Source organism: Solanum tuberosum, unplaced genomic scaffold (genome assembly GCF_000226075.1).
Source record: "Solanum tuberosum cultivar DM 1-3 516 R44 unplaced genomic scaffold, SolTub_3.0 scf00377, whole genome shotgun sequence".
Taxonomy (NCBI): domain Eukaryota; kingdom Viridiplantae; phylum Streptophyta; class Magnoliopsida; order Solanales; family Solanaceae; genus Solanum; species Solanum tuberosum.
Window position 1 is genome coordinate 107171 of NW_006239302.1, and position 26527 is coordinate 133697.

Genomic DNA, 26527 nt, shown 5'->3' on the forward strand with positions numbered 1-26527 from the left:
AGTCACGGGTGAGAATAGTAATTCCCCTCTCAAACAGCCGCTTAAAATCCCCCATCTTCTTCATTATTTTCACTCATCACTAATGGCCTGACTCCACTTATCAAAAAACAGTAGAAAATCCTCCTAAACCCCCAAAAATGGAGAACTACTCTTACACCTCTTACCCTGAATCCGGCGATTCATCTCCCCGTTCCCGTGAAATCGATTTTGAAAACACTGCCGCATGGGAAGATCCGAATCAAATCCCTAATTACAAGGTCAAATTCATGTGTAGTTATGGTGGTAAGATTCACCCTAGACCTCATGATAACCAGCTTGCTTACATCGGCGGTGAAACTAAAATACTCTCTGTTGAGCGGAATACTAAGTTTCCTGTTCTCATTTCTAAGCTTGCTGCTATTTGTGATACTGATACTGTTTCCTTTAAGTATCAGCTTCCAGGTGAGGACCTTGATGCTTTGATTTCTGTTACTAATGATGATGATCTAGAACATATGATGCATGAGTATGATCGTCTTTATAGAGCTTCACCTAAACCAGCTAGGCTTAGGTTGTTTTTGTTTCCGCCGAATCCGCCGGCGACTGTTGGGAGTGGGGTGTCGCAGAGCCAGAGTTTTGGTTCGGAGGATTCGAAATCGGAGAAGGATAGGTTTGTGGATGCGTTGAATTCTGGTCCGATTCATGCGTCTCCTACTGCGGGGGCTGTTCCACAGCAGGTTGGAAACGCGGATTTTCTGTTTGGTTCAGAGAAGGGGATGGTACCGCCACATGTGAAATTGAGAGATCCGAATGCTGAGCAAGTTGTTAAGGAACCGGAGATGCCGGTTCATGGAGTGGATGATAGGATGATGGGGACTGATCCGATCCAGAAGCACATTCAGGATCTGCAGAGATTGCATCTAGAAGAGCAACAAAATATGTATCGTCGGAAAAGCGACGATAATCTGGCAGCGGCTTTCCCCGGAGGTGACTATTATGTTCAGAGGGGACCGGAGAAAATAGCTTCTCCTACCGTGCCGGGTACAGTACCTGCACAGGTTGGCTATTGGCAGGAAAAACAAGTCCCCGGAGGAGTACTGCCGTCGAGCAGTCTCGGTATGGAACAACCAGTTTACATGATTCATCAAGCACCCACCGGAGCATATCACCCACACCAGCACCAACACCAACACCAGCACCCTCAATTTGTCAGGCCAATGGCCGGACCACCGGGACAAGGGTACTACGCCGTTCAGAGGATGCCACAGGAGCCGTACAGGGATCAACCAGTTTACAATGTCATGCCTAGTTTACCACAAGCAGTGCCGACAGTTGCAGCGGCACCACCAACTTTACAATCTCAGGGACCTCCAAAGGTGGCTGGTTATTCGGAAGGATATGGCATGGTAAGACCCGGAACTACCATGGGAGTTGGTGTAACAGATGCAGGTGGATACACACAGATGGCGTACGATGGTGGAGTAGGAAGGCAGATGTACTATCCTCCCCAAGGTGGTGTCATGGCGCCACCACAACAACAACCGCAGTACCACGCAATGCCGCCGCAAGCGGTGGTTAGCTCCGATATGAGAACTCAAGAAGCTGCTAAAGTAGTACCTGTCAAACCTACATAAACATCAGTGTGATTCTTGAAGCTGTTTAATGAAAGGTATATGAACTTTCATATAAAAATAATAAAATAAAAGTAGTAGGGCATGAGTTTATAGTATAATTCTGTTTATGATCTTGAGAAGATTATGTGCCATGTTCATGTGTACATTTTGAGTGGAGATTGAGTTTCATTATTCTATGCTTCTTCAAGATTATATGTTCCTTTATATATCATGCAATGCATTTTGTGATTTTCCATTTTTTCACTTGAAGAAAAAGGATAGGATGAGTTTAATATAAAGTTTGCCACTAAATACTGTATTTATATCAAATTAAGTATTTTAACCTCAGCTTTATATATCTTGCGTTCATTGATTTGATAAGTATGAATTATGTGCTGCCATTACGCTTTACCCGTGAACAAAAAAGAAAACGACAAAGCGAACACTTTTAGGTCACTGAAGTAATAAATCAATGTTGAACTCGATCTAATATTGACTAGAAAAGTTTTGGGTTATGTGGATGATGATTAAATGTTTTGTCTGAATGGGCACCTAAATTCCCACCTATCAACTCAAGCCCATTTCAATGATTTGCCATGGCATGTGTGACACTAGTACATAGACATACCTCCCTCCCTTCATCCCAAACCAATACTACTTAATTTTGACTAAAAATAATTGTTATAAACTCCAATTCCTTTACTTCCCAAACAATGACAAAACAGTAATTTAATAGTCTGAAAATATACTTTAAAATAGTTGGAATAGAACTTTCATTGCCCTCACAAGGCAAACCATCTCAATTCAAAATTTAAATCTTTATCATAAATGGTGAGAAAAGTTGCCACTTTCATTTTACAAAATGCCAAAAAGCAAAACATGTCAACATTATCCCCCTTAGAATGAGAACTAGTAAAGTGAATTTATTTAAAGAAAAGACAAATATCTAACAAAGTTAAAGATATTTGGTTCCCCCACTATCTTTAATTTCCCATTCAAATATGTTTACTCGTTTGGATAAGCTAAGACTCAACATAATCTAATAGGAGTAGTTAAGATTGAATTTACCTAATGTTATAAGGTAATCGTTGAGAATTTCCTTCCCCAAGATATATTAGAAACAATCTTTGGCCTCACAGGATGGAAATAATATTTATGTACACTTTATTCTCTTCAAATTCAATTCGTTGAATTATATGTTGTTATTGTCGTAATTTCTTTCCACATGTAAAATTTCAAATATAATGAAGTTATAAAATGATAATTTAAGAAATGATGTCCTTTTTTTTTGTTGAGGGGCAAAAAAAATTAAGAACAAAGTAGTGTGCTGTTGACAAGCGTGGATATGTTTGGTTAAATGTTGTTGTCATTGGAAATGATAATGAGATGAAATTACATAAAACCAAACAAGGATTAACATTACATCACCATTTTAGAAAATGAGAAAAAAAAATCCATGGACATGTGGAAATATTTTTCTCATCATGGGTCCACCTCTTTGGAAATGCCATTTGCTATATTTATGAAACTCCTCTAACCTCTTTTGGTTGAAGCCTCGAATTTTCTTCAACATTATGCCCCACACTTGGAAGGAAATTCCTTCATTTCCACACCCATAGGGTGGTTTGGTAGCTGGTTCAAAAGTAGTAATATAGTGTTTAAGTAATTGGTTAAAAGATTAATTATTCGTTTATAAAATTATATAATATGATATTTGATTTGATATTTAGAAACTCACATAACTAATACATGTATCAATTATGAGAGAATATAGAAGCTGAAATAATATCTGCATAATTTTTTATTTTTTTTATATATATATATATATATATATATATTCTCTCATAAATAATATATACATTATTAATATATCCATAACTCTAACCAGCTATTCAATGTCTACTTATTTCACAATTCAAACCATAAAACCAACTGACTAATTCAAACTTCAAAGCTGATTTTTTATGCAATATAGTCTTACAATATTTAGGATGATAAACTCCAATAATTGTCCTTCGGGATGACTCAGTTAATTTGGAGGGTGGTCATTCACTCATTCATACAGATGACCGGGAGTCAATTCCCCCTCAATGCCTTCTGAGCTGAGTTTGTCGCATAAGATTTGCCTATTGCGATTTAGACAATTTTTAGGGGTGACTAATTCCATAGACATATTTAAGTATCAGTGACATAATCTTAGTATAATTTAGTAAGTTCATATTAATCTATTTAATTTAGGTATAGTAATTTAATAATTTTAACTTAGGAAGGTTGTGGGGTCATTATCAAAATTGTTTGCAACTATGTAACGTGATATGATACTATTGAAGTTGCGTAAATGAGTTGATATAGGGATTTAATAATTTTCTAGTCAAAACTGTTTCCACGAATTATTGAAATAATGAAAGGTCAACATCTTTATGTCATACTCCCCCTAATTAAAAAAAATATATCCTCCAAAGAACAAAAGCAAATTTTAATTGAAGTAAGTTTACCAAAATTTAGAGCTTAGTAGTATCGACGAAAGCTTATAATACTAAGTCAGAATTTTATATGAAGAAAAAAAAATTAATATATGTTGCTCAAAATTTGATTAGGTATGATTTATGACCTCAAATTTAATATATGTTGCTTAAAATTTGATTAGTATGATTTATGACCTCAAATCTTATGTAGTATTAAGGGAACAACTTATTTTTAATTATTTTTTTATAAGTAAATTATATCCGTTGGAGAATAATTCAAAAGGAGTAGTAGCATTCACATGGGTGTTTTTTTTTCTCCAATAGAGTACATCCACTTGACCCACACATGTCATATTTATTGAAACCTAAAGGCCAAACATATACACAACCCCTCAAACTTGACCCCAATTTTCATTTTGGCACTCCAACTTAGCCTTGTTCCATTTTTAACCCTTGAACTTCATTTTTTTCTGTTCCATTTTAACACGTAAATACTATTTTTATGTATTTTCTTTAGTTTATATATATTCTTTAAATGCAACTTCTTATTTTAAATCGACACGTGTCTAGTTAATTTTAAGTTAAAAAAAAAATTAAAAATTAACAAAAATTTTAAAAAATAGACGTGTGCCTAGTTAATTTTCATAAAAAAATTAAACATTCGCGAACGAACATAAAAATTTTCAAACAATAATATTATTTTTGAGATTTCTCTGTATTTGCATGAAAATAAATTGACGAAAGTTCTTTGATTTTCTTTCTTAAACATTCAATTAAATTAAATAACACTACTTATTTATTTTTTTCATATCATCTAGGCTATCTAAATTTAACGCAAATACTCACTTTTAATTTTTAATATAAATCAATACGAATAAAAAAAAACCATCTTCAATACGAGTTAAAAAACACTCTTGTTCATTGCTAATAACACTACTAAAAAATGTTAAAACTCGACTGACTTTATTAGGTTGTCGGTGATTTTTTAAGAAAGAAAACCAACACAATTTCGTCGGTTATTTTTCACACAAAAATACATAACACTCTTAAAAAGAAATTATTATTTTTTGTTAATTTTTAATTTTTTTAACTAAAATTAACTGACACGTGTCGATTTAAAATAAGAAGTTGCATTTGAAGAATATATATAAAATAAAGAAAACATAAAAATAGTATTTTGTGTTAAAATGGAACAGAAAAAATGGAGTTCAAGGCTAAGTTGGAGTGCCAAAATGAAAAATGGGACCAAGTTTGAGGGGCTGTGTATGTGTTTGGCCAAACCTAAAAGAAGAAGAAACACTATGGTAGTTTCGTTTTTGATGTTGTAGGAGTTGTTTCGGTTGAAAGCAAAAGCTGGTTTGAATACGGTGATTATTTAAAAAAAATATTTTGGTTAAAATTAATGTTGAGGTTGATCTTTCAATAAATATTGATAATACCCCAATATTATATGGTCGTAAAATATGATCCATCCAGTTTCTTTGAGTTTGAGTTGATCATTAATCTGTTCATTTATTTCCTCAGCCTTTGGACTGATATGGAACTCAAATTAATCAATGAAGAATGTCGTCAAAATATTGTCAAAAAGGACAGTTTTTTCATTTGATATATATAATTATAAAAATAAATAAATTATTAGGTATTAAAATATTATAAAAAACAAACAAAGATATTAAAACATAAAAAAGTTAGACGAGTTAAGTTATATCCTTTTTAACTCATTTAGTCTGAATAACTTTTAAACAGATTAATTCAAGGATCTGTTTTAATATGTCAAAATTCAAATCCAATTAGTTGATCTATCATGGGCTCACTATATATGTCTATCCTCTTAGTTGATCTATTTGAGATTCAATGCTTAATTAGAGTATTTTGACCAATTGATAATCTAATTAAGTACTAGTTGAAATTTTGTCGGTTAGTAGCATAGCATTAGTGTTAGGTCTGTAGTATAGTAGGATGGAATTCTTGTTTCTAGAGGTAAAATTCATAAAAGAAAAAACCATTTTTTAACTGCTATAATGAAAAATAATCACTAACATGGAGTTTCACTAGTAAAATTTGATATTTCATAACGCTAATCTTTTAAAACAAGGCTTAAAAGTAGTCGATAATTGCTATATTCTAGATAAAAGGGGTTTAAGGTTCTTGATAAGTGATAGTAAATGTCAATACTTGGAAGAACAAAATACAATAATTATTTGGGTCAAGTGAGAACATTAGAGGTTGAAAACGTGATGCTTAATTTAAAGTAAAACATAAATCTACTTTTGCCAAAGTTGCTTGTTAGTGATAAAATTGAAGAGAATTGTTTTTGTCCTTCACTTACCATTTATCTGTTTTAGTGATAAAATTATGCAAAAGTAAAACGATAATGTGTGAAAGGAATTTATTCTTGCGGGTTTCGTACTATTGGGCTTACCTTAAAAGTGAAGATGCGTCAGGCCCATACTAATTTTCGAATCCAAATTTTATTCCTTTTTTCAGCAAAAGTCAAATTTTGATGAGTCTGTCTTTGTCCTTCGGTTTGATTTTTTAGTTTTCGACTTTGAAAAAGTATGCATTGAATATTGAATCAAACCAATTCAATTCAGTTCTATTTTTATTCGGTTTGATTCAGTGTTTTTAAAATAGTTTTTTTGGTGTGAATAAAAAATAAAATGAAGATAAAATAAAAGTATAAGACCCTTAAAAAATTTAAATCATGTTACGTAATGATGTGTGTATATATATATATATATTATGAAAGTTCGGTTCTTTGGTGCACTGAAGTTTCGAGACCCTTAATCGATGAACCGGACTTTTGAAAGAAAAAAAAACACCAATACTGAACCAGTTTAAGAAGTGATTATTTTTTTCCATATATAAGTCCACTGAGGAATTGACACAGATAGACAAGTGTTATATACAATTGGCAACTTCATTTGGGCCCATCAGCACGGGAATAAGGTGATCCATTTACATAAATAGGCTGAATTCCTGTGCCACTATTTAAGTTTTGACCATAAAATCTTAATGAATGAGCAAACTTTTCTTAACTTTTGATGGATGGAATTGTTATATCGTGTATAAATTTGATCCAAATCTATTTTTAAATGATTATAAAATTTAATATACAATACTTTCCTAAATGAACCTGAAAAATAAAACAAACAGAGTTTTGATTTTTTTTTAAATGTATAAATATAAAATTGGTATAATCTTATCCTCTTTGTATATTCGCAAACGAAATATACAAACCGCAGCCTCAATTTGTATATACTTACCTTATTTGTGTATTTGCAAGCGAAATATACAAACGGGCAAGCTAAATATACAAACCGCACCATCTATAACAAACAAAACTATAACTATAGAGCGCAAGTACTGAATTATTTATAGAGCCTTATTATGTATACTAGATATTTGGTGTCCGTGCCAGCACGTGCCCAATATATATTACTCTTTTTTTAAGCTCAATCACAGACCCAATATATGTTATTCCCTTTTTATCTCATATGTGATACAAATAAAGTTCGAAAAATCAACCAATATTTTATATGTTTTTTATAAACTATTTGAACCTATTAGTTTGTTGTGATTTATAGTACTTTTTGCGTAATTTTTGAATAATATATGTTACTCCTATTTCAATTCATGTGAATAATCATAAATATTTTAAGTTGTTAATTTGTGAATTCTAGAACTTTTAACGTCATTTTCAAATAATATAGGTTACTTCTTCTATTCTAATTAGTCAACCAAATTTCTTATATGATATAAAATATATTCATTTGTTAATTATTGTGATTTGTAATATCCTTTACATATATATTTTTTTATAATAGATATTATTACACCTACTCAAATTCATTTGACAATAATAAAATTTCTAGAGTCAATTAAATATTTTTTAAAAATTTAATTGGAAAAAATGTGGAATAGGCAGAAACATGGGGCCCTCATTTTCGGCAGGGAAATATGGGTGGGCTTTTATGTCCAATAAATAAGAAAGTGCAAGCAGACATGTTGATGAACCGCGACTTTCCTAGCCTCTTATATATAGTACTCCCTCCGTTTCATAAAGAATAACCTGGTTTGACTTGGCATGTAGTTTAAGTTAATAAAGAAGACTTTTGAATCTTGTGGTCCTAAATTAAAGTTATGTCAATTGTACAAAATTGCCCTTAATCTTGTGGTCTTAAACATGCCACGTGGAAAGCAAAAAGTAAAAAAATGTTATCAAAAAAGGAAAGAGGTCATTCTTTTTGGAACTGACTAAAAATGAAAAGAGGTCATTCTTTGTGAAACGGAGGGAGTAGTAATTATCTTTTGCTAAAATTTTCTCTTAATGTATCAAAACCTTCAACAATAAACACAACCACTTTGTCTTCTTTAATAAAATAATTCTTTTCAACCTTAACAACATTCAATAATGATATTTCTTTAACCAAAATCATTAGGAATATATATATATAAGAAGATTGAATGCCTTACCAATATTAATTTCAAATTATTATTCCTCGGGTCAGAACCGATTTGTCTTATGGGTATATTTTGGCCCATGAACAATGGTGTGAAAATGACTCATCAATAGGAAGTTGGGAACAAAGAGAATAACAGAAAAAAAATTAAAAAATCACGGGAATAATAGTTTCACTTTACAGCTTATATTTCCAAAAAAATATACTAACTATATACAATTACTGAATTACACATATATTATAATTTATATATAAATATAAATTATACATATATCATATATTATAATTTATATATAAATATAAATTATACATATATCATATATTATAATTTATATATAAATATAAATTATACATATATCATATATTATAATTTATATATAAATATAAATTATACATATATCATATATTATAATTTATATATAAATATAAATTATACATATATCATATATTATAATTTATATATAAATATAAATTATACATATATCATATATTATAATTTATATATAAATATAAATTATACATATATCATATATTATAATTTATATATAAATATAAATTATACATATATCATATATTATAATTTATATATAAATATAAATTATACATATATCATATATTATAATTTATATATAAATATAAATTATACATATATCATATATTATAATTTATATATAAATATAAATTATACATATATCATATATTATAATTTATATATAAATATAAATTATACATATATCATATATTATAATTTATATATAAATATAAATTATACATATATCATATATTTATAGATTTCACAATTTCCGAGTTATTAACCGAACTTTTTTTGCAAAAAATAAAATTCGAAAACAAATTTGACAGTATCCATTTTTCACAATATATACAAGTAATAAAATGTTGTTTCTTTGATTTATTCATTTTCTATTATAATATATACGATATAACAGATATGTGTATTATTTTAATAATTTTACATAAAATTAACATCAATTAAATTTAATCCAGTCAGAAGTGCTTGATTTTATTTTTTCCACATTTCATGATTGCATCCAATAAATATCCATAACTTTTGCTGTCCAAGTTCCAAACACGTCTCAATCTTAAAAAATGAAGTTTTGAAAAATAAATGAATTTTCAAAAGTGAAAATTAGATTTTAATATTGGACCATCCAGCTTGTTAAAACTTAAAAGCATAAATAAATTTTGCAATAAGTTCAGTGTTGACCAAAAATTGTTCCAAAAATCTGATGCGATAAGTCGGTGAAAAGGCAGCTTAGAGACCAAATGCCTAACTAGGTAGTAGGGAGTAAAAAGATACTCATTTATACCAAATCAAATAATTTAACTATAAAAGTTACAGTACTATAAATAAAAATAAGAAAACATACTTAATTATAGTAGATTGCTATAGATTTATATACTCAAATACATTTTTATGTTTAATATACGACTACACATTCAGTGAAATTTCATAAGTGAGATTTAAGGAGAATAGAATATATGCAAATCATACCATTAAGCTATTTTCAAAAAGTCCTCCATTCAAATGCAACAAATCCAAAAGAAGAAGAATAAAGTATAGCAATTCATAAGAAAACCGGTGTAGAGCAGCTAAAAAAAAAGAACAATAACGACAACAAAATAATGAGGTAATCGAAACACAATTAATAATATAAGATGATAGATATCAAAAGTAAAAACTATAAAAATAGAACTAGTACTATAACAACCACCAACAAGTTTAAAGTTTTGAAAAAACAGACAGCACAACCTTCCCATATTTCTATTTAAAACCATATCCTCCTCATTAATATGAAATTATGTTATTATGTTTTTGTCTAATCACCTCTATTTTACGTTCCATGTATGAAGTGGGGGATAAAAATCCAAATTAGAAAGAAGTTATAGATTTTAAGCTGTTGTACAAATGTCCCAATAGTGAGGGTTTGTTTGCAACTACCCTAGCACAGAACATTGATGGCAACAACAATAAGCATCAAGTTGTTTTCTTTCATTACAGATTCGACTAGATTCAATAATTTTAACTAAATTATACATTTATATTAAAAATTTCATTTTGATATACATAAATAAATTATTCAAAACTCAATAAAAAATATATATATATTTCAAAATTTATAAACTAAAAATTCTGAATTTACTCTATATATGGGAGCTGCAATTTTTGACAATGCTACAAAGATAAGGAAGCAAGTGCCTTTGTTCTTTTACTCCTTCTAGACCCTTCCTTTTTTTTTTCTTCTAGTTGGTTCCTTTCCCCATCCAAATTAAAGTAGTACCTAATAAACATTAATACAAGTGAAAGGAATCATATTCTCATCAAAAGCTTTTGTGAGATTATCTTTTTATATATATAGTACATAAGAATAAATCTACTCCAAAGTTGTAGTTTTCATATACCATTATATCAAGTTTCTCTTCTTTTCTCTATTGAGTTACTACTTTTTAAAACATGATGAATGAACCACCAAAATATGGTTATCCATATCCCTCTCAAGGTCAAGGTAAAAATAACACATGATCCAAATTTTATTTATTTTTATTTTGTATATGCTAGATTATGATTTGTTTATCTGAAACAATCTCTCTCTTTATGTCTAAGGTATTAATAAATTTTGCATATCAATATATTTTCGATTAATTTTGTTTGTGAAATATTTATAAATAGGGTATTATCAAGGTCCTCCTCCTGTGATGGCACCACCAACATATGCTGCTCCTCCTCCACCTCAGAATAATAGAGGTTTTCTTGAAGGATGGTAAGCAATTTGATTTACATAAAAATACTTACCTATAATAATTGTTGGTTAGAACTAACTCTCACGGTCTCAATTTATGTGATACAGTTAGAATTTTGGGAGTCAAACAACTTTAGTTTGATCGTGATTTCTGGCATGAAATCTTCAAGTTTTCAAAAATAAAATTTGTATATTTGAAAAATACATAAAAAAAAATACTATAACTCACAACAAATAACGATTCAAAATATTTAAAAGATATATGAAAGCATTGGGAAGGTGTCAAATAAATTTGGATGGAGGGAGTAATGCAATTTTGATTTTTTTTTTTTTTTGTGTTGTGATTTGTTGCAGTCTAGCAGCTCTGTGTTGTTGCTGCCTGTTAGATGAGTGTTGCTGTGATCCCTCTGTAATCTGTGTGTTGTAATTAATTAAGTTCACTTCTTCTTTATGCTTTAATTTGTAGTACATATACCAATATATAAGAATTGTAATGTAAATAAGTTCTTTATGAACATCACTATTATTGGGAGTTATATTGTAGTAATTATCTTCTTTAATTTGAATCATTGAACTATTTGAGAGAATTGCAGTTTCATTATTTCTGGTTCTCTACCTTTGAAATTAGAATTTAATAATCCACACCCCATGGACCATGGTTCCTTATTGAATAGTAGTGTACAACATATAGATGCAGGGGCTGCGCCAAACAAGAGCGAGAGGGTTCATTTAACTTTTTAGCCAAAAAAATATTTTGTTTATACGAGGTTGATATTTTGATTTCTTTTTAGATGAATATGTAATAGATGTTGAATCCTCTCTCGTGTGTTTTTTTCCTTCGTATTTTAACGTTTTTTAGTGAATTTTTTTGAATACTCCACCAGATATACAATTGTGAAGGATGTAATACTGTAAACTAGAAAGCAAAAAATTGAACTTACATATCCTCATTCACCCACCCCCTTTTTTCTGTTCCCTAAATCTTTTTTATTGCACAGCCAGTTTGTAAATCCATCACCATTAAGCATATAAATAGGCCCAAATCAACGCAAACATGTGAAAATGAAAGTTTTTTCGGGTATATTTGAGGTAAAATATTCTTTATTAAAGGTAATTTCGTATCCAATTTTTTTTTTATTAAGGACGAAAGAATATATATAATTCACCACGATTTTGACAGTAGGAAAGATAATTAATTCAGTGGAAAACAGAAAAGTTTTTTCATCTTTCATATGATTAATTTAACTCCATAATTTGAGATAAAGAAAAAATGAATCTACTTTTGAGAACATGTATTGTAGCCTAACATAACAAAACTAAGCAGGAAGCAAAGGATTAATCATGTGCCACACATTTATTCGATCTTTTCATTTTAATAGGCATTTACAAACAGTCCAATCGATTTTCTCATTAACAATGTCCATCAAGGAATAATATGATTTTTTTATAATAAGGATCTCCAAAAGTTCGTATTATTATCTTGCTTGGGTTGTCAAATATGTAGTGTACCTTTTAAATTCCTTCCCCATTTTGTTCACATTCCAAATACATGCGATATTAAAGCAATAATCTATGTATATTCACTTAATTCATGTTATAGGTGAATTTCATATTCCACTCCGATCCTTCCGATTAGAGGATTAATTCAACCGCAAAAACTAATTCAAATTACAAAGGCTATATTTTATAGACTCAATTTTGAATTTGCATACGTGCACCAATTGCTATTTTAAAAACACAATTTAAAATAACCAATTAGATTTCCTGTGTTAACAAGAAAAATGACGAAATGTTAAATAAATCATGTAATTGACCAAGTAATCCATATATATGATAAAAAAACATTCAAATATAATTTCGTATGCATATGGTTTTAAATAATATCGTAGAAACTTTTCTTTTTGGCGTGACAAAAAGAAAAGAAATTCAATTTCAATGTTAACACCAAGTTGTTATATTTAATTATTTATTGTTTCATTCGATATTTTGTACTTATTCAGTAATTTTTTCATCCTAGAATTCAAACTTAAAGCTAATTAAGGTCTAAGGATAAAAGAGATATATTATATTTATCCATAGTAGTGATCGATGGTGACGCTGTTGTATATATGATTTATATATAATATGGTTGTGCCGCGTATATACATATATTAAAATAATCGCTTTATTTGTCATGGATAACCGACCCAGGTGTCACCTGGACACAACATATTCAAACAATATAAATACTCCCATTTTTTCCCCAAATTAAAACTCAAACAATATGAGTGAAGTACCAAAGCAAAGAGCTCCAGGTAAATTATATGAAATTAGCTAACAAAGATTTTTGAAAAAGTATAGTGTAATGTTTGAATTAATGCAACAGGTTTTTACGAGGGACCTCCAGTGATGGCACCCCCTATATATACCTATACTGCTGCTCCCCCTAGAAGACAATCAGGTTTTCTCGAGGCTTGGTAATATTATTATTATTATCTATTACTTCATTCATTTTCGTTTTAATTTATGTGACACGATTTATTTATTACTTACTATCTTCAAAATAGTAAGTACTAGTTTACTATGTTTATATGATTAATGACTTTTGTTTGCAGCTTGGCAACTTTATGTTGTTGTTGCCTTCTAGACTCTTGCTGTTGGGATCCTTTCCTCTGTATTTAGCTATCCTAAGTGATGAATAAAAGAGTACTAGTTATACTTTTGATCTCTTTTTTTTGGTCTTTAAATTGTATTATTCACAAGTTATCACCAGACAAAAAGGATAAAATAATGTTAGTAACGGAGAGATGAAGCATCTCGTGTTTTCGTACCCTTTGAGAAAAGGTTTAGGGTGTGTAATGCAGACAACTTATTGTAATGCGTGTACATTGGTGATTGATTAAACATGTGACCTTGAATGATATATTATGATGAAATATTGATTCTATCTGATGCATACATTATTAGTGATTGATTAAACATGTGACCTTGAATGATATATTATGGTGAAATATTGATTCTATCTGACGCATACATACATTAGTGACTGATTGAACACGTGACCTTGAGCGAGAGATTTTGGTGAAGTAACTTTTTATAAGTAGATTCATTTTTTGCTATACTTTCTTTTAGTTTTCGATGTGTTTTACCATATTAAGCTAATGGAAGAAAGTATGGAAGGTGTTGTTAGACAATTCTGCTATAGCCTATATTAGTTAGTGGTAGTTTGTGTGTGTATGTTGAAGTCTCATCATGACTTACAACCCAAATGGAATTATATTAGACTTGGAGCTTCTTATATCTATGAGAGAAATTTGGATTTTCATTTGAGTTGTTCATGCTTCTATTACTAAGAAAATCTAACACATACATAGGGCGATTGTAGGACTAATTTAATTTGGTATTTATGCCAAAGCATGATTTGGGTTTGGTAAAAGAGATTAATTAATTTTATTCCCAGACGGATCATCCTTCTAGGTTAGCAAACAATCTTTATAATTGGATCAGAGAAAAACAGAGTTTCCAATCAAGAAGTTGGTTGACATTCACTTCCGAATAAATGCTTACACGATTGTGATACTTCTTTTTATTTCACAATGAACTAAAATGTTATCCATACTAGGTCTAGGTGGTCACACAACTTAGTAATAAGCCACAAAATAATAGTATTCGCAGACACGCATTAATTCTACATGAGAGTAAAAATAAACATTATAATAAAAAAAGAGATAAATACGTGTGAAAGGCGTGGGGGCATAATTTCTCCCTATTATATGATGTAATGTAACTTCACTAAAGATTGTGTGACAAGTCGTAGACAGGACTGATTGACCCCCTTTTCTTGTTTTTGTATTTTTTTAATAATAAAAAGAAGAGTTCACTTATAATGAACGAACAAAATGTGACAAAAATCAAAGGAAGAATGCATTTTCTCATACTAGTATTTATTATCACCCCAAAAATAAGCGGAATAGTATGTAGAACCAATGCCATTTCCAGCTAATACTCCCTAATTATATTCTTGATTAATTAAAACAGAACATTGGCAAATTAACATTTTTACTTTTAAGTATCAATCAATTCTTTGTGTTTGAACAATAATCGGGTCATTTGGTAAAGTGAATTTAGAAAAATAAATAATATATATGAACTTAGTTTTTATTACTAATACTAATACTTTATTTCGTATATTTTCTTATACTATTATTCCATATTCAACATTTTTCTCGTACAACCTACCAAGCACACCAAAGTTTTTACTTTTTTTAAAAATAAAAAATCTACTAGGTTTTTGCAAAACCAGTTATTGAACAAATTCCGAAGATTTTTTTTTTTTTTTTTTTGTGTATTTTTGTTTAGGAGGAGAAATTTTCAACAAAAAAACAAACACAACCAATAATATCTTTTTAGAATTAGTCCAAACCGCAATCTAAAATCCAGCACATTCACACATGTTTTGGACCTTACAAACCGGACCAATAATCTCCAGCTGTCAATTGGGCTTCTTGGCCCAAAAACAACTCAAGGCCCAGTTACTATCAAGCCGGCTTACCCTAATTCTCTTTACCAAAACTGGACCCACATACTACGCCGCCTGCAACTCAAAACTAATCTCCCTCGCCGGCGGAAACAAAATCCGGCGAGTCTTTCACGTAAAATTGCTGCCGGACAATCAGATCAACTCAGATCTCATCGGAAAACTACCGGACCACAGATCTAAAAAGCTTTCTGTTGAAAAACCCCCACATCGGAAAAACAAAAAAAAAACTGAGAAGTTTATTTTGGGAATTAGCAATGAAAGAAAGTAAGTGAAGAAGAGAAATTGGATCTGGATTTGTAAATTTGTAATGGTAATAATAGAAGGTTCTAGGAAAGCGAGGAAGACGTGGGGTAGTGGGTGTAGGGGGTGGGGCTGCTTTTTATATTTGTAAAGAATGTGACGCCACCTACACATTAGCTAGTTTTTAGTTGTCTTTACTCTCTTGTAGGACCCAAAAAAGGTGATAAAATATTTATTCTTTTTAAAAAAAATCATTTGCACCCTTCAAGTATTTGGATTCCCACTTTGCTCTCTTCATTGTCTACCACTATATAATTTGGTGCCTACAAATTATTATCATCCTCTTTGTTTATTGTTTGGGATTAGGAAACAAAGTACCAAGACTTTTTTTCCATGCTTCACTATTTATATTAGAGTTAGATTATTTGAATTTATATTATATAAAATTTTATTTAGAGGAAAGTGTTCTTATTGAAGATTTTTCTGAACAAAGTATATGAGCCGCTTGTATGTACAAATAATATAAAATATAATTTCAATTATTTTTAATGAATTAATGATTTATCTGTTAAGAAATTTGAGTAAATTGTATCTTACAATATTAAGCCATTCATTATGAACTTCAATACATTCACTAATGTATAATATGATAGCCCAATATTAACTCATAAAATTTCAAGTATTTTCACTAGAGATTGATGTGTATAATTAAACAAAAATGTGCAGATTTTATTTTTCAATTTTAAATTATAGGTGTGTAATTAAAACGCTTCATAAGTATTGACAAGTTTAAGAGGCTGACTATATATTAAGCCCAAAGAGTAGCTAATTTTGTGTTGCATATGGTATGCGAAACTCTCTATTCTATATTTGTATCTACTTTTCTATTGTACCTTTGCAATTGACCGCGCAACTAAGTTCTACGTAAAGTACAAAATTTACATGTCAAACACGACTATTTATTTCTTGCTAGACTAGACTAAAGGTATATTGTCAGTTTACATTTGAATCTTCATAAAACTATCGTTAATTTATTGAACTAATAAATCTTCATAAATTATAATATTTTTAAAAGTACGTACGTAAATAACATATAGTATTTGTGAAGAAAAAAAAGGAACATTGAAATATACAATTAATAAATGCACCATCTTAAAATATTTCATTACCTTATTTAGAAATTAAATTTTACTTACATAGTATAAGATTATATAAAAGCTTTAATATTCACTTAAAAAATTTAAAATTACAGATATAAACAAAATTCCAGTTTTTTTAAGTGGGAATTATGGATAAAGGAAAGTCGTCATTTTAAACGTTCATGGGCAAAAAATTACATAACATTAAACAAAGCTTCCATTGTTTGACAGTATCTTCCTGACACGTCAACAGTTTCCCTATGCGCGTTTTGCTTCTCTTTCACGACTTCATGCGTATTCCCCTTCCACGTCATCCACCCCCACTCCTCTTAAATTATTTGTGGGTCCCACTCCCTTCAAAAACCCTAAATTCAGGACACATGCGACCCAAATTCACTTCAAACTCAAACTACAACGCCTCTCTTTCTCCTTTTCCTTATCATTCAATTTTTACAAAAAAATTCTATTTAAACCCCTTCACAACTGACCCCAGATCTATTGCCACGTGTATATTACATTAAATCTTAGCCGTTCATGACAGATTGTCTCGGTCAGTTTCTCAGACAGCAAACAAATTTTTATACATCGTTAGATGAACAGACGAGATGTGATCAACGGGTTAGAATCTGCCCGAAGTTCGCACGGGCAGATCTCATCGCCTTTAAGAAGCGATGCCCTCTCCTTCTCATTCCTCGCTCAATCCCTTCAAACCCTTGCCTTCATTTGGGTTCCAACATTTAAAGAGTTCCTTTTTTCTTCCTTGTTTGGTTGATTAAAGCCGGAAATTGGAGGTCGGGTGGAGTTTTGTTGGATTCCGGCGGGCGCGTAGCTATCACGTACCTTTTCAATTTCATGATTTCAACACCATCTGATAACGATAAATTCCACCAGAGAAACGCCGGTATTAAGCCTTGCCGGTATAATTTATGGCATCCGCCGTCTTAGCTAGCCGGAATGAATCTAGCTGGGCTCAGTCTGGTGGTGCCGGTGGTGGATTCATGGGGAAAACCCCTTTTTCTCATACACAACTGAACCCTAATCACAACCCTAACCCTAAGAAGAAGCAGAAGCAATTCCATCACACCTCTAATGGTCGGCATATTGATGAATCGCCGGCCGTGACGCAAACAGCGTCTGATGATGCCTATTCGTTCAATCAACGGCCGATTGAATCAACGACCAACGTTGACGGCCTTAATTTCGGAGGATATTTGACTTTTAACGTCGTCTCTTACAACAAAGGCGAGGTCAATGAGCTACGGAGTCGGCTGTTGGCGGAGGTCGAACAGATCCGAAACCTCAAGGATCGAATCGAATCCGGTCAATTGAGCACCACCAACCCCAGATCACAAGGCAAATCGAAGAAACTATCTGGAAATAAACGGCCTACCCCTTCCGGATCCAGTAAAGATCCGAAAAAGCTCCCAAACGGAGTTGAAAATAGGAATTTTGGTAATCCTGTTGGTGGTGGTGGTGTTAAGGCCATCGGAACGGAAAGTATGATGAAGGAATGTAGGCAGATTTTGGCAAAGCTGATGAAGCATAAAAATGGGTGGATTTTCAATATCCCTGTTGATGCTGAAGCCCTGGGTCTTCATGATTACCACCAAATTATTAAGCGACCCATGGATTTGGGGACGGTTAAATCAAATTTGGCTAAGAATTTTTACCCTTCCCCTTTTGAATTTGCTGCTGATGTAAGGCTTACTTTCAATAATGCCTTGTTGTATAACCCTAAAACAGATCAAGTTAATGGCTTCGCTGAGCAGCTTCTCGGACGATTTGAGGACATGTTTAGACCGCTCCAGGATAAAATGAATAAGCTTGAAGGCGGCAGGAGGGATTATCATCCTGTAGATGAGTTGCAGGGGAGTTCTTGGAATCACATACCTACGCCCGAGAGAGTGAAGAAACCCAAGGCTACTCCAGTCCCTCACATTTCAAAGAGGCAAGAGCGGATGCAAAATCATTCTAGTGCGTCAACACCCTCTTTGCCAGTGCCACCACCCAATCCACCAGCCCGGCAGCAGTCCCCATTGTCAACTCCTTCCCCAGTGAGGGCACCACCCTCGAAGCCTGAATCAGCTGCTAAAGTTCCTGCTATGGGAAAGCAACCTAAACCGAGGGCCAAGGATCCAAATAAAAGAGAGATGAATATGGAGGAGAAGCATAAATTAGGAGTTGGGTTGCAAAGTTTGCCACAAGAGAAGATGCCGCAGTTGGTGCAGATTATAAGGAAGAGGAATGAACATTTAGCCCAAGACGGTGACGAGATTGAGCTCGACATTGAGGCCCTTGACACCGAGACTCTATGGGAGCTTGATCGGTTTGTGACCAATTGGAAGAAGATGGTGAGCAAAACTAAGAGGCAGGCATTGATGATTAACAATTTGGGACCACCATCCGCCAGTGCTGCAGCTTCTGCTGCAACTACATCCGTCGCCGAAGCAGATGGGGTAAATCAATATTTCATTTTATCTTAAAATCTTTTTTATCAATACATTTCGTGCGCCTGTGCTTTTGTCTGATTGGAATGACTAATAAAATGTGTTTCTTTTGCAGCCTACCACTAGTGAGAAAAATGATTCCTTCAAAAAGCCCAAAAAGGGTGATGTTGGAGAAGAGGATGTAGAGATAGAGGATGATGAACCAGCTACCCATTTTCCTCCAGTGGAAATTGAGAAGGATGAAGGTGGTGGGCGGGATCAAGAGAATGGTGGTGGTGGTAGTAGTAGCTCTAGTAGTTCTAGCAGCTCAAGCAGTGGCTCCTCCTCTTCTAGTGGTATATGCTCTACTTCAAATGCGAAAAAATGATATCTTTTGCGACTCAAGTAGCGTAGATTAATTGAACATAATTTCTTGTGCAGATTCTGATTCAGGAAGTTCATCCGGAAGTGACTCTGATGCTGATGATGCACACTCTTGAGATTTGTTGATTCAAGCAGTGCATATGTTGTTGAATTTTCTTTTATCGAGGTATAAAGTTGGGGACTTGAATTCTTTTGTTTTGCACATTCCGGTGAGCTGAGTAATTCGGTTGTTGTAAACACATGGGCAACCTGACAAGCTAGGAAGAAAAATTGGTCTGCTTATATCACTAGGCAAATCAAAAAGCTCAGTTGGAAGGGGAAGGGAACTTGTAGTGTTGATGACAAAAGAAGTTATGGCGTTAGGGATCACAATTTTAGGAATTTTAGAGATGGTCCCTCTGTTAATGAAGAGTGAGATATGTAGATAGATAGTTGAGGAGAAGACACCTTTTGTACAGTTGGTTTACACTAAATATTTGATTTTTCTTGAAAAGAACACATGACACATTCTACTTCTTTGGTTTCGAGCTCTATCCAACTTTCTCAAATTGTTTGTGGTACGTACATCTTTAAAGGATATTTTGAGTGAACGTGTTGGTCGGTGAACAACTTGTGGAGCCACTAATTGAGATAACAACTTGGAGTAAAAAGAAAGATTATCACTGTGGCTAATGTGTTAAAAATTGCTGGCCTGCACTTTGTGTTAGCCATGTCCTAATCGACCCTAAAATGAGCAAAGACTGTTTATTCAGCTTCCTATTAAGCCACGTTGGAATGGTTTAGTTTGGCCTGAGAGCAGAATATGAAGAAACAAAAAAGCATATATGAATTCAACCCTCTTCTTTTGATGGTGAAGATGTGTTTACAGAGAATGGTATGTGAACAATTTAGGTGCAATTATTTTCATATACTAAATTTTTTAGGTACTTGTAAATTATTTATTTAATGGGTGGCCTTGTTCCTTTTGCCTTTTTCATTCATTTATAGGTAGGTAGCTCTCAGCTGTGCAGTAACAGTATAATACTTAAAGAAACTTTCCTTTGTAAAGACGTAAACAATCTCCTTTCACGTGAAGGATCCAAATATGGCGTCTCAACTAAAATCCACCCATGTGATGGTTATATATATTTTTGGGGAAATATACACAGCCACATACATTAAGTTTGCACTAATGTAGTATAAGCCAAAAATTGAATCGACCAGCTAACTATAGTAAAATATATGTCCACACAAAATTGAATAGTTATCCGGATGACAATTAAGGTCACAGAACAAAGCCAGATAAAGATACTGTTTAGAATTGATTCAGATGACGAAAATCTTCAAAAAGTGGTAGTTCTACATGACTTCAATATTTCACAAGTCACCTTGATGTGTTTAAAAAGACTTGCTTTGCTTGAGGTGAACTCCAACTTAAAGTGGTGTGGCAAATAGTGGATGTAATTTTTACGTTGGCCAGACTTTATACGTCACAACTCATAGGAGAGTCAATGAGGTGCCACCACCCAAAACAATATTATTATAAATGTTTGAATGAAAACAAAGTGTTTCGACCAAACAGTAGGAGAATACCATTTATTAATGGGTTAGCCCAACTGTTTGGCCTTTGGTTGAAATCCCAAGTGGCATTTGACAAAGTCCAACACCAACTCAAGTGAGATTGCAAGTAAAGCAATTTATTTGTTCTGTTCGTGATAGCGGATCATCTACTACCAAATCCTGTTAAAACTTGCAAATCTTACTCGTTCAGCTGCCTGCTTGCACAGTAGGGAGTCCATGTTTTCCACAAACATCCTGTCAAAATTGAAGCTGCTGTATGATCATCAATGTTAATGTCGCTCCATTTAAATCTATAAAAGCAATTCTGCACATACAAGAGAAATTGGATTTTTCAAAAGTACTTCTTTAGGACTTCCTTGAATATAACATAAAACCACCTGAAGTGAGATTTTTAGCATCAATTACCTTTCTTGTGCTTGAAAGGTTTGTCTGCCAGCCTAAAGTTCCTTTTCAACAGTGACTTGAGCACTGAGAGCTGGATGGATTCACCTCCAGGATAGTCAAAATTTTGTTCTGTAGAATTCCCCAAATTCGTTGACCAAACTATGCAATGCCTGAGCTAGGTCTGAAAATATTATCAATACCTGTGGCTTTCCTGTAAAATGGAAAATTAACATAAGTATTCCACCCATAATCAATCAATTGATAGAATTAACAAGTGTCGTTGAGATTATTAGCGATAGTAATAATAGACAGATGCACGAACCACAACCTCAGATCATGCTCTGCAACCATAGGATAAAATGAGAGACTATCATGACACGGTGTGTTAGATGCACATGTTGGTAGGAGTGAAATCATGGTGAAAGGTGTTAAAAAGGGACACGATAGATCCAGAATCATATGAAAGAAAGTAGTTCAATCTCGAATCCATACAGACTTGGCCAAAAACAAGTTACAATGAAAGAAAACGTCCATATGAGTAAAGCCAATAATTATTAGTCATGTTGGTAACTCTAATGTTCACTAAAAGCCATTTTGTTTTGTTCAAAATTTGTATGCCAGCAAAAAATGTAGATAACTTATGATGCTTCAAAAAGTTTTGAGACAAGTCTAAATGGAGCAACATAGATAGTGAATATTCATATAACTGACCCCTATTATCTTGAGATTGAGACATAGTTGCTTTAAACTGTGTGCAAACTAAATGAACATACAACTAAAAAAAATAATCCTCCCATCTCCTTTTATTATCTTCTCTTAACAAAATCAGTCAAGTTTTTTCAGGATGGACTTCACATCAAATGCACTAGGTGACACTATATATTACTAGAAATAATAGGTTAGCAATTTCTCAGTCTAGGTAGCTTCATTAAATCACCATATGCACTGATGGATATTATGCTTGAATTCTGTAATTTACCAGCTCAATAGCAGTCTGTGTTAAAGCTTATGACTGTGGTAGCAACGAAAGCATGGTATCCAATAGAACATACATCAGTTCAGATGCACCATCTCCGTCTGCTTCATCTTATCCAGATGAAATTGGAAAATCTGAAGATTGAAGAGCTCTCATGCAGAAAATAACCAATTTGGAGGCGACTTAAGAAAATTCCCCAGGCCGAAGTAGAACTTGAAGCAACAATTGTATCAGAGGGAACCTCATGGAACGACACTTATTTCTGCCAATACTTGGAACCAAGTCCTTTCCTGCCATCATTTGGAGAAAAATAATAAGATAAGAGGGAAAAGGGATTAGCAATCCAAGTTTCTCACAGAAGAAATGGATTAGTTTTTGATTTCCTGAACACAGTGAATTGTTGTTAATCTGACACAGAGAGAAAACAAGTTGCTTATGGTAATATAAGATGATTAATAAGCCAGTATGGTTTTTAAATTAAGACCTTACTCAGACTCCTCACACCAAAGCACGACATGATTATCCAACAGTAAAGAAGAATTGGGAGTTCTAAAGCAAGGAACTTTGGTTAAGCAAAGGCATAAGAAACATTTAACTAGTGTGTAGGTCAGCAACTTATTAGGGTGCTACAAAATGAAGCATCAAAAAATCTCACCTGTCTTGAGAGCTGAAATAAGCTCCAAGATCATTAGCTTTAACACCACTTGACACAACATGAGGTACTTACCCTTTTCGAGAATTTCACGGCAGTATCTTAGCTGCTCAATGCTCATCCTAGAAAGAGCACTTGAAATGGAAGACTTAGGCAACCAAAACTTCTCCTCCAATTCAAAAGATGTCACCTCAGTTCCAAGAGTTAAAGAGAATAAACCTTGTATCCAGAGTTAGATGCTTTAAGCTATTGGAAAGTGACTCTATAACCAGCCTTTAAAAATTTCCGAGGTTCCTACAGCTCCAACAGAATCCTTATCTTCTATGGAACCAATTTCTGAAGTAAGACCTTCATCCAAGGAACATGTGAAGCAAGTTCTTGATTAGAAGCATGCACAAAGACTCAGTTTCAAATTCAGCCATCAACTCTTTTACTTGTTTTTTTCCTGGTGATGTAATCAAATTTCCCTTTGCTATGTTTCTGTAAAGCCACAATAACTTCCACTGTTCTAACATCATCATGCTTGACCCGCTCAGATAATTCTCTCAAAAAGTATTGGCTGGCTTTGAACAGCTGAGTGATTTCTGTGGAAAGTACATCCATTAAGCACAGCACAACTTTGTAAGACAGGACGTTGTAAATGCACGAAGCGGGCCATGAGATGATGAAAGAAGAGATCCTTCAATGATAGCTTTACAGAAGTCTTTAAGAATATTCTCAATATCTTCTACTGCTGAATTACCCTTGCAGCCTCTATTGTGCTTTTTAATGGAATTTAAAGCTGGCGAGGGATCAAAAACTTGTACAAAACTTTCAGGTAAAAGAATACTTAAGGAATATTATACACTATGCTCGTGGCAGGCAGAAAGTGGAATCCTGTGCATCAAAAAAGCCAGCAGATCAAAATATGAACAAACCTTTTCAAGGAAAAAAAAGGGCAGGCTGTGCACTAAGCTCACGCTATGCACGGGGTTCAAGGAAGGGCTGGACCATAAGGGTTTACTATACGCAGTCTTATCCTGGATTTCTACAAGAGACTGATTCCAAAACTCGAACCCATGACCTCCTGGTCACATAACATAACTTTACTAGTTACTCCAAGGCTCCCTTCCAAACCTTTTCAAGAAAGGAAAGTGAACAAGTCTAGTAGCACCTTCAAGCAAATTGGAAAGCAAGGACAGATATTCCACAGTGAAAAGCCTACGAATGCTATAAGGAAAAGGTAGAAGCTTGCCAAACTCTTTATTTTCAACACCAGTTTTTCATTTATAGTAAAGGCAAGGAGCAAAACATGAGAACTTCCAACTTCTGTTGCATCTTCAAATCACTCTTTAAGTTCAGGAGCTTCAAGTATATGATTCAACGAACCTTTAACAGGTAGTTGACAAGACAAAAAATATGGATGGTCAACCGCTAAGCAATTGCATCTTACGGAAAGACCAAGTAGAGGAAAAGCATAAGTTCACTTGTTGCAAACAGCTAAACTGGCAACATGACAGCAGCACATCTTCCTGGGTAAGTGCAATAGCAAGAGGTGATATTTTAGGGCAAGTGTAAAACATTTTCTTGCCCAACAGCAGTAAGATGCTGCAGGAGTAGTAGGAAGAGATGATGTTTAATAGACAAGTGAAAAAGATCCTAGAAGATTCATATAGGAGATGTATAAGCTCATACAAGTTAATAATGGCACAAGAAAAGCTAATTTGTGAATCTATTTTCATCTAATAACTAAAAGTGTACGTGCTAAGCTTATATTTTCAATTCACAGGCTTGTAAAAGTTTAAGTACCTTATCAACCAACTTCAAAATAAGTGAGACAGCAGTCGACTGAACATCTCAGCCATTGTCGGGAATTTCGCCCGCATCCGATCCCCAATTCTTGTTCACCCTGGGTAAATTGTGACCTCGTACGATCGTGTCGGGTGAGCAACAGCCTCTTCGTCACAGTACTTACTTAAGGGATAACAGGTCACACTTTGGCCAAGTATCCTACAAAGAGACTCCCGAGAGTCCTCTTGTAAGTACCGTGTCTTTGTTGCCAAAAAGACGAGAACCAACAAGTTCTTTACTGTAAGGAATGTTCTTATCAGCAATCCACTCCAAAATCAATTTCCCTGATCTTGCAAAATCTCCATAAGCAAACAAGTGTCCCTTTAAGCAATCTCTTATGTACTACAAAACCAATTTAAAGTGTCAAGCCAGACCATAAGAAAAACTACTAAGTTTACGAACAAAGGCAATTTTCCCCACCTAACCCTTCATGGAAGAAGAGATCTCCAACAACTCAACAGTTAACTTCAACAGCACATCCACTTTCATGTACGGAACTGCACAAACCAACACTGCCATGCCTAATGCAAATCCTTGCCTTGCAGAACACACATAAGAAAACAGATAAGACTATCATAAGGGAAAGTTGAGCTCATTGAGACAATCATGGCACATATAAACTATAAGTAGAATAGAATAGACATCTTTTTATTTTTGTAACCTTTTGTGGTTCTAAGGTAAAGACAGGAGAGCATCATAGCCTAAGCATCTTATGGGAGGATACATGTTTCCAGAATGAATTTGCTTTTATCAGATGTGATCAACAAGAACCTAAAAGAAACCCCTATTTAAGTTGTCAAATTTAGTACTAGTAACATACTAACATTATAGTTGGGCACTTATTTTTCAACCCCCAAATTTATTAATTTTATAAATAACAGAACAGTTATGCTACAAAATACCAAACACACCTATCTGGATGAAGAAACCCACCTAACTGCAAATCCCAAAGAGAGGCAAAATTATTCAACCCATCATCCCAACCACTTCCTCGTTGTCCAGAGTATCTTGGGCCTTCTGAACTTAAAGTAATTCCACAATCCTTAGATCCGACCTGCGCCTCAGAGCTCTTTTTTGCTTAGAGGATTGATGGAAATCTTGTAAGAGGTTGATGGGTTCCTCCTTTGTTTCGGCCATG

At 33.1% G+C, this 26527-nt stretch overlaps 2 protein-coding genes and 2 long non-coding RNA genes across 4 annotated transcripts; 3 read left to right on the forward strand and 1 right to left on the reverse strand.

The window, feature by feature from the left end:
- Window positions 1-1846, forward strand: LOC102604916 (uncharacterized). The gene has a single exon (XM_006361932.2). The coding sequence runs from the start codon at window positions 138-140 to the stop codon at window positions 1611-1613; it is 1476 nt and encodes a 491-aa protein (XP_006361994.1). The 5' UTR covers window positions 1-137; the 3' UTR covers window positions 1614-1846.
- Window positions 1847-10775: 8929 nt separating this feature from the next.
- LOC102605256 (uncharacterized) lies at window positions 10776-11839 on the forward strand. Its single transcript, XR_368471.2, has 3 exons — window positions 10776-11045; window positions 11210-11300; window positions 11634-11839. It is a non-coding gene; the product is annotated as an uncharacterized lncRNA (long non-coding RNA).
- Window positions 11840-18103: 6264 nt separating this feature from the next.
- On the forward strand, window positions 18104-20103 carry BRP1 (bromodomain-containing RNA-binding protein 1). The gene is given in 3 exon segments (NM_001288337.1): window positions 18104-19633; window positions 19740-19959; window positions 20045-20103. Coding segments are annotated over 3 exon segments (1809 nt in total).
- Window positions 20104-20815: 712 nt separating this feature from the next.
- LOC102605481 (uncharacterized) lies at window positions 20816-26222 on the reverse strand. The gene is made up of 7 exons (XR_001471574.1): window positions 26051-26222; window positions 25810-25927; window positions 25348-25731; window positions 23563-24435; window positions 22911-23197; window positions 21953-22142; window positions 20816-21851 (listed from the first exon to the last, which is right to left on the reverse strand). It is a non-coding gene; the product is annotated as an uncharacterized lncRNA (long non-coding RNA).
- Between the last annotated feature and the right edge of the window lie 305 nt (window positions 26223-26527).